The 7,499-nt window shown below is 67.5% G+C and overlaps 1 protein-coding gene across 1 annotated transcript; it reads right to left on the bottom strand.

Moving 5' to 3' along the window:
- Positions 1 to 2,049: 2,049 nt before the first annotated feature.
- Positions 2,050 to 5,298, bottom strand: ARC (activity regulated cytoskeleton associated protein). The gene is made up of 3 exons (XM_030304135.1): positions 3,461 to 5,298; positions 3,084 to 3,208; positions 2,050 to 2,885 (listed from the first exon to the last, which is right to left on the bottom strand). Exon 1 carries the CDS (start codon positions 5,296 to 5,298, stop codon positions 4,108 to 4,110), a length of 1,191 nt encoding a protein of 396 aa, XP_030159995.1. The 3' UTR covers positions 2,050 to 2,885; positions 3,084 to 3,208; positions 3,461 to 4,107.
- Positions 5,299 to 7,499: the final 2,201 nt, after the last annotated feature.

Below are 7,499 nucleotides of genomic sequence, written 5' to 3'. Positions count from 1 at the left end.
CTCACGCCAGCGCTATGGGCAGACTTGATTTTCTAGAAAAGGCATCCCTGGGAACTTGAGCTTACGTCCACGTGGCTCAGAAGCCCCCACCAAGCTGCGTCGGCAGGGTGAGTCCCCCAGGGCTCCTGGACGCCCTGCCTCCAGTCCCAGCACTGATCCCCAAAAGGAGGCAAGCACAGCCCCTCCCCGTGCCTCAGTCTCCCCCACCCCCTAGTCAGGAGAGGAGGCTGGGTGGTCTGTGACAATGGATGGGCGGGACCGGGGAGGGGTGAGGCGGGCCCTTATGGGGAACATCCTGTGCCCAGAGTCACTGGGGCTGGGCCCCTCCACCCCACGAGCCCCCCCTGCTCCGCCTTCCGCCCGGCTCTGAGGACACAGGGACTCAGCCACATCTCCCTTACTTACTGCAAGTGCTCCGAGAGCCTGTTTCACAATCACCCGATTACCGATTACCGGAAGTAACTTCTTATTGAAAAGAAAAGGCCCCTACAGTTTCCAGCCTTTGATGTGAGCTGTAGCCTGTCTCCGGGAGAAATCCCTGCCTCCCAGGCATCACCATGGTGCCCCTGCCTTCTGTTCCCGTCAATTTCCTCTCCCCATTCTTGTCAGAGTTGCCATTATTTAAAAGAAATACGAGGGAAGAATAGGGAAGAGGCTGCCTTTTCGCCACGGGAGCACCGTGCTCAGGGCCGCCAGCCCTCTCCATGCGGAGGGTGACGACATTTCCTTGTGGCAGGTGTTGCTTTCTGCTCCGGCTCATTTCCTGCCCGCCCCGGGTCTCCCCTGTGTGCCCAGCAGGCCGCGTCCTCCACCACGATGCTGCATCGAAGCTCTAGCAGGGGCAGCCCTCCCCAGGCTGGGCGGGGCTCACACTCCCTGCCCCCGCCCCCGGAGCAGAGCAGCCCCTTTGGAGGGGCAGGACCTGTGCTGGGTACCTGACAAGCCCCTGTCCATGACTGTGGCACTGGGGCTGGTCACTTGTACACGTCACCCTAGCTAGGGAACCGTCCCCGGGCATCCAATCAAACTCTTATGAAGGCCTTTTGCAGGTGTGACCGAAGCCTATCGTCAGTTGACTTTAAGGGAGATCATCACCAAGGCAATCTGGGTGGGTCTGGCTCAATCCGTTGATGGGTCTTAAGAGCAGAGCTGAGCCATCACCTAGGAAGAAGCTGTCCCACAGTAGCTCAGCCTGAGCCCGGGGAGGGGGGTGGGGGTGGGGGGGGGAGGGGGGTTCCAGCCTGCCCTACGGCCTATGCACTGGCCTAGCCGGGCCCACAACTGAGCAAGAAAACTGCTCACAACCAACCGCTCACCATCCACCCCCACTGGGCCTGCTTCTCCTTGAACGCTGGCTGGAACAGGGGTTTGAGCCCCCACCAGGCTATCTCTCCCTCTGTCTTGGGGGCCTGGTGACCCCACAGAGGCAGGCGAGGCCAACCGCCCACGGGGCATCGAACGGCCCTCGTGTCTCAGTTCTCGAACCCACGCGTGGATTAGATTAGTGATGGTATGCCCATTTTGCAGATGAGGAGACAGGCTTGGAGAGACCAAGTTTATGACCCAGGACTTGTCAGGGTCACCTCCCAGTGGGGATCTTGCCTTGCCTGGGTCCCCGGGGCTCGATGCCCGAGAAGACCCCCTTGGCTTCTAGCCCTAGGCCTCCGTGTGGGCTGAGCCCTGGCAGCAGACTTCTTAGGACACCCCCACCACACACACCCCAGCAGGCAGTGGGCGGAGGATTTGGGGGCACAGTGCTCAGCTCAGCTACAACGAGGGCTCCGCCCAGTCTCACCCACTGCCGGCCGCCTCAGGCGTTCGCTTCTGTGGGGGGAGCCCCTAAGGCCCTTCTACCCTGAGGATCCAGGACCCTGACCAACTGGCCTGTGGGGTGATGGGCCTGTGCTCCCTAGGTCCCCAGAGACCCTTCAGTCTGCGCTTGTGGGGGCTCCAGGGACCCACCACCCCGAGCTGCCTCCCTCCGCACCCCATGCCCGCCAACCCAAGTCCACAGAGAAATGACAGCGCGCACCGAGAAGTTTCAGTGTTTTATTAACAAAAACTTAAAAAGTCTGTCTTCAGGGAAGGTGACAGGGGGCTGCACACAGCTTGGCCTGACATCAAGGCCTGATCCACTGGGGACAGGGAGGGCTGGCCACACCCTCTTGAGGACCCTGGGGCCTCCCTGCAGCCCGTGCCAGCTTGTGAGTGTGGGTTATGGCTTCTGTGCAAAAATAAAATCTGGGGGTGCTGGCAGGAGTGCATGATGTCGGGGTTGACAGAATCTTCTGCAGACACCAGTCTTCTGAACCTGGGAACCCCCACTGGACAGGTGGAAAGGAGGACCCCCAGCCAGGGCCTGCTGGGGCTACAGACCTGAGTGGCCAGTCTGCACCAGGGTGCTGGTGTTTGGAGAGGTGGGGGTCCGGACCCTGGCAATGGCGGGGCCTGGCAGAGGGCCCGCTGAAGCCCCAGGGGCAAAGGCTTCTGGGCGCTGCTGGGGCTGAGGGCCTGGGGCCGCGGGCGGGAGCAGGGGCTGTGGCCTCGGCGTCAGAGCTCCCGGAAAGCTCTGGTAGGAGAGGACGGCCGCCGTGCCGTGGCCGGGGGTTCCTGGGCTGGAGCGAGGCAGGGCCCGAGGTGGCCGACCCCAACTCCAGCCGCAGCGGACCTGGGGGCGGGAGGGCTGGTGGCCAGCGGGGCAGGCCTGGCGGCAGGCCCTGGCCCTCACGCTGGCCCGTCTTCACCTCCAGCTCTCCGCCGGGCCTGTCCTCTCTGCAGCCCCTCTCGCCGACCTCAACGTCTCCTCGTGTGCAGGCAGCTTTTGCAGGAGGAGAGGGAGGGGAAGTGCCAGGCAAGCAGCAAAGACTCTGTGGGAGCCTTGGGACCTGAAAGAAAGACACGGGGGGGGGGGGGGAGGTCAGGGACAGGCCAGAGGCTGGGAGGAACTCCGCAGGAAGGGTGTGGGTGGACGTTATGGGGCGGCCCCCGGCTCGCCCAGAGCGCCGCTGGGGGCCGCCGGGCCTGGGGCCCCGGGAAGGACAGCCGAGGGATAGGGTCTCGGTGGGAGAGATGGGGCCCCTTACCTGTCGTCAGTCTCCCGGCTCCTCAGCTGAGTGTGAGGACTCGGGCCCTGTGGGACCCTCCGCCCGCCGTGGGTGAGTCATCGAGCCCAGCCGATCCTTTTCCAGGCTGGTGTGAATCACTGATGCTGAGGAGAAAGCACCGGGTCGGTGGTGTGAGAGCTGGCTCAGCACTCCCCCAGCCCTCCTCCCCGATCCCTGGGGTCTCTGCTCCTTCCCCACCGCTCTGCGCTGCAGCCCCCCAACACCCCACCCCTGCAGCTAACTCGCTGGGGATGCCTCTGAGCCTCAGTGGGCTCACCCGGAAAATGGACGGGCCCTGGGTCCTCCCTACTCTACAGCGCCCCCCCCCGGGGTGGTGCCGTGGGGCAGGGGCTCACCTGAGGGGCCAGGAGGCACCAGGACGCCAGGTCTGCTGCTGCCGCTGCTGCTGCTGCTGCGTCTTACGCTTCAGCTGTCCTCCAGGAGGAGGGGCCTCGTGGCCCGAGGCTGGCCGGCTGCCCGAGGCGGCGACGAGAGTGCCAGCCGGCCGCGCAGCGACTGCCAGGAGAAGGCAGCGCGCCGAAGCCAGGGTTCCGGCGGCACCGGTCTGTCTTCGCGTCTGTTCCGGGGTGTCCCTCGAGCTTGGTGCGCACTGGCCTGTGCCGCCCGGACACTTGACCTCTGAATGCCCGGAAGGCCCAGGCGCGGGGTGGAATAAGGGAGCCTGGAAGTCGGGTCATGGCCTGAGAGTGTGCAGGGTGCGGATGGGGGCCGGGAAAGACAGACAGGAGAAAGGCAGGTGACGAGGCAGGAGCCCCGCAGGACGGGGGAGGGGGGGCTCCTTTGCTGCTGGGGGGGTGGGGGGGAGAGTGTCCGCGTCTGGGTGACGCGTGTTTGCGCGAGTCCGGCCGGGAGGCGGAGGTGGGGTGCCCAGCGGGCGGGGGACGAGGGCTCCCCCGCACGGGGCTCGGCCCGGCTCGGACAGTCCCGGTTGGCAAAGGCCACGGGCGGGGGGTGGCGGGCGGGCTGCGGCCTGGGCCGCCCTCTATTCAGGCTGGGTCCGGTCGCTGGCCACAGACTCGCTGGTGAGGGCCGGCGTGAGGGCCTCGGCCTCCTCCTCGGCGGGCAGCTGGGGGCCGGCGGGCTCGGAGGCCTGGGCCAGGCCATCCTGCACCTCCTTGCCCCTCTGGATGAGCTGCTCCAGGGTCTTGGGCAGCGGGTGCCGCAGGAAGCGCTTCAGCTTGGGCTGCAGGGTGCCCACCACGTACTGGATGATCTCCTCCTCCTCGGCGTCCACGTACAGCGTCTGGTACAGGTCCCGCTTGCGCCACAGGAACTGGTCCAGCGGCTCCCCCTGTTTCTGGGGCAGGTCCAGCTCGCGCTGGATGGCCTCGCGGGACAGCGTGCCCTCGCTGTACTGCAGGAATTCCTTCTTGAACTCCACCCAGTTCTTCACGGAGCCCTGCTTGAACTCCCACCACTTCTTGGCCGGCCCGTTCATGTGGTTCTGGATTTGGGACAGCCAGTACTCCTCGGAGCCGCCCACCTGCCGCAGGTACTCCTCCAGGTGGCTGAGGAACTCCCTCGGGTCCTCGAAGATCTGCGTGTCCACGCCGGGGCCGGGCTGCCCGTCCTCGCCGGGCGCCCAGGGCGGGTACTGCTGGGCCTCGGCGGGCTCCTGCCCGGGCAGCTCGCCGGCGGCGGGGGGCGGGGTGATGGCGTAGGGGCTGACCGTGTAGTCGTACCCATCGGCGTCGTGGCAGTAGCTCTCGGGACCCCCGACGCCCACGGACACGGTGTGGCGGGCCGGCTCGCCGCCCACGGGGTACTTGCCGCCCATGGACTCCAGGCGGTCGGCCCACCTCTCCAGCCGGTAGAAGACCTCCCGCCACACGTGCATCTCGCGCTTGACCCAGCGCTCCAGGTTGGCGATGGTCTCCTGGCAGCGGCACAGGCAGGCCTTGATGGACTTCTTCCAGCGCTGCGAGTCGCCGGTGGGCACGTAGCCGTCCAGGTTGCTCTCCAGCTTACCCACCGACCTGTGCAGCCCCTTCAGCTCCCGCTCCACCTGCTTGGACACCTCGGTCAGCAGGTGCCGGTGGGTCCTCCGCACGTGCTCCAGCATCTCGGCCCGGCACTTACCGATCTGCAGGATCACGTTGGGCTTGGCGGCCGGCCCGCCCCGCGGCCCGGGGTAGGCGTGGAGGCCGCCGCTCGTCATGTGGTCCAGCTCCATCGGAGGGAGTGAGCAGGCGGCCGCGGCGCTCGGACGGGCGGGAGGCGGCGGGCTGCGAAGTGCCCCTGGGCCGGCGGCGCGGTGGAGCCGGGTCCTCGGTGTCCTCGGCGCGGGCGCGGCGGAGCGCAGGGAGAGCGGCGGGGAGCGCGGGCAGCGCAGGGAGAGCGGCGGAGAGCGGCCGGAGCGGCGGCGCCGAGCTCTGCGGCCAGCCGCCGGCGCGGGCTCTTTATGCGGCTGGCGCGGCCGTGGGCGGCCCCTCGCCGAGCCCCCGCTCCCATTGGCCCCGGCGAGCCGCCCCGCCCCGCGCGCCCCGCCCCCCACGCCCGCCCGCGCTCCCGGCGCCGAGGGAGCACCCACCCCCTGCACGCGCCATCGGCCGGGGTGACTAATCCGCCGGCTGGCTCCCTGCGCCCCCTCCCCGGCTCATTCAGCCCGCGGGGCGAGGGAAGGTGGCCGGACCCGGCGACACGCCCCTGCCCGCGACCGGCGGGGAAGCGCAGGTGTGTGCCCCCAGGGGGCTCGGGGCGGGTCGGTTGCCGCCCCCACGCGCCCAAAGGTTAGGAGGAAGCCCCTCCCCCAGGGATCCCGGGTCCGCTGCCCCCTCTCTGGTGTCGGTCCTTCCTAGGGGGGCGGGGTGGCGCTTGACTCCGCTCTCCCGGGGCCTCAGCGCCCCCACCCCTGCCTCGGCCCGGCCCGGGGTCGCGGGGTGTTGAGCCGCGGATGAGTCCCGGCAGCGACCCCGACAGACACCCAGACCCCCTCCTTTCCTGGAGCCCAAGGCTCCTAGCTTTCCTGGACGCGCTCCCAGGCGCCAGGGGTGAGTTCCCTGGTGTGGCCTCCAGCTCCTGCCTATCCGTTCCCTGGGGTGCTGTCGAGTCGGGGGGTGGGGGGGTGGGGGGGGAGGGGGGGCCCTGGGCTGGTCCTGCATCCCACGTGGGAGGGTCGTGCACCCAGGCCTGGGCGCTGCCCGGGCCCCTGACAGTGGTGTGGATGTGTGACACCAGCGTGGCAATGGCTGGACTGGACCGCCCGCTGCCCCCACTCCCACGCCTTTGGGAAGGCCCAAGACTTGTCCCTGTGGTGCCTCCGGGGGAAGTCTGGACGCCAATCCCTGCGGGGAGGCGGGAGGGGGGAGGGGGGGTTGTGAGGGCAGTGGAGGAGATGAAGGGGTACTGCTCCCTGAAGCCCCCAAGACACAGAGGGAACCTGGTCAGAAGCTCCAAGACTTCTGAGAGGATGGAAGGGGTTAGGGGGAGGAGGGAAGGGAGCAGAAGGAGGAGGGGGGGAGGGGGAAGGAAGGAGGGGAAGGAAAGGAGGGAAGAGAGGAGAAGGAGGAGGGAAGGGAGGAGGGGGAGGAGGGAAAGGAGAAGGAAGAGGGGGAGGGGGAAGGGAGAAGGAGGAGGGAGAGGGAGGAGGGGGAAGGAAGGAAGAGAAGGAAGGAGAAGGAGGAGGGGGAGGGGGAAGGAAGGAGGAGAAGGAGGGGAGGGAAGGAAGGAGGAGGCGGGGGTGGAGGAGAAGGGGTGCCGGCAGCCTAGCAGTCAGGAGAGGCAGAGAGAAGTAAACACCATATAAGGAATGGGGCTCCGGAAGCTGAGATTCCCTCGGGAGGGAGGCCCCTTCTGCCTCCCTGGCAACAGTGGTGGGGGAGGGACACCCTTTCTGGGTTACCCCAGGATGGATGGTTCTGGGTCCCAGGCCCTGCGACGTTCTGCGGGCACAGGTAGCACTCGTTGGTCACGGCCAGAGGCCCGCAGACACACGGCCAGTGAGTCAAGAGACCGCAGCCCCTTGCGGCCAGCTTCCCACCCTCCCGCAGACACAGGGCGCACACTGGCACATGCCCCCGCCCGCCCACCCCTCACACACACCCATACCCACTATCCACCCATCCCCCAGACACACTCATACCCCCACCCACCCCAGACACACTCATACCCCCACCCACCCCAGTCACACTCATACCCCCCACTCGCCCCCCAGTCACACTCATACCCCCACCCACCTCCCCACAGACACACTCATACCCCCACCTGTCCCCTCATCTGACTCACACACTCTCTGGAATCCCCACTCCTGCCCCCCCCCAGCCCCTTCCCCCTGCTCTCCTGGAAGCCCTCCCCCCACCCCAGCCAATCTGTCTCCTTTCCCCTTCTGAGCTCCCACCCCTGGTTGGGGGGGGGGGGGATGTCTTTCTGGCAAAA

Source organism: Lynx canadensis, chromosome F2, assembly GCF_007474595.2.
Source record: "Lynx canadensis isolate LIC74 chromosome F2, mLynCan4.pri.v2, whole genome shotgun sequence".
In the NCBI taxonomy this organism is placed as follows: Eukaryota; Metazoa; Chordata; class Mammalia; order Carnivora; family Felidae; genus Lynx; species Lynx canadensis.
Note: the sequence above shows the minus strand (reverse complement) of the source record. Positions and strands in the feature narration are given on the sequence as shown.

Bases quoted from the DNA above. Each gene is read 5' to 3' on its own strand.
- ARC (XM_030304135.1), bottom strand. From the start codon at position 5,298: ATGGAGCTGGACCACATGACGAGCGGCGGCCTCCACGCCTACCCCGGG.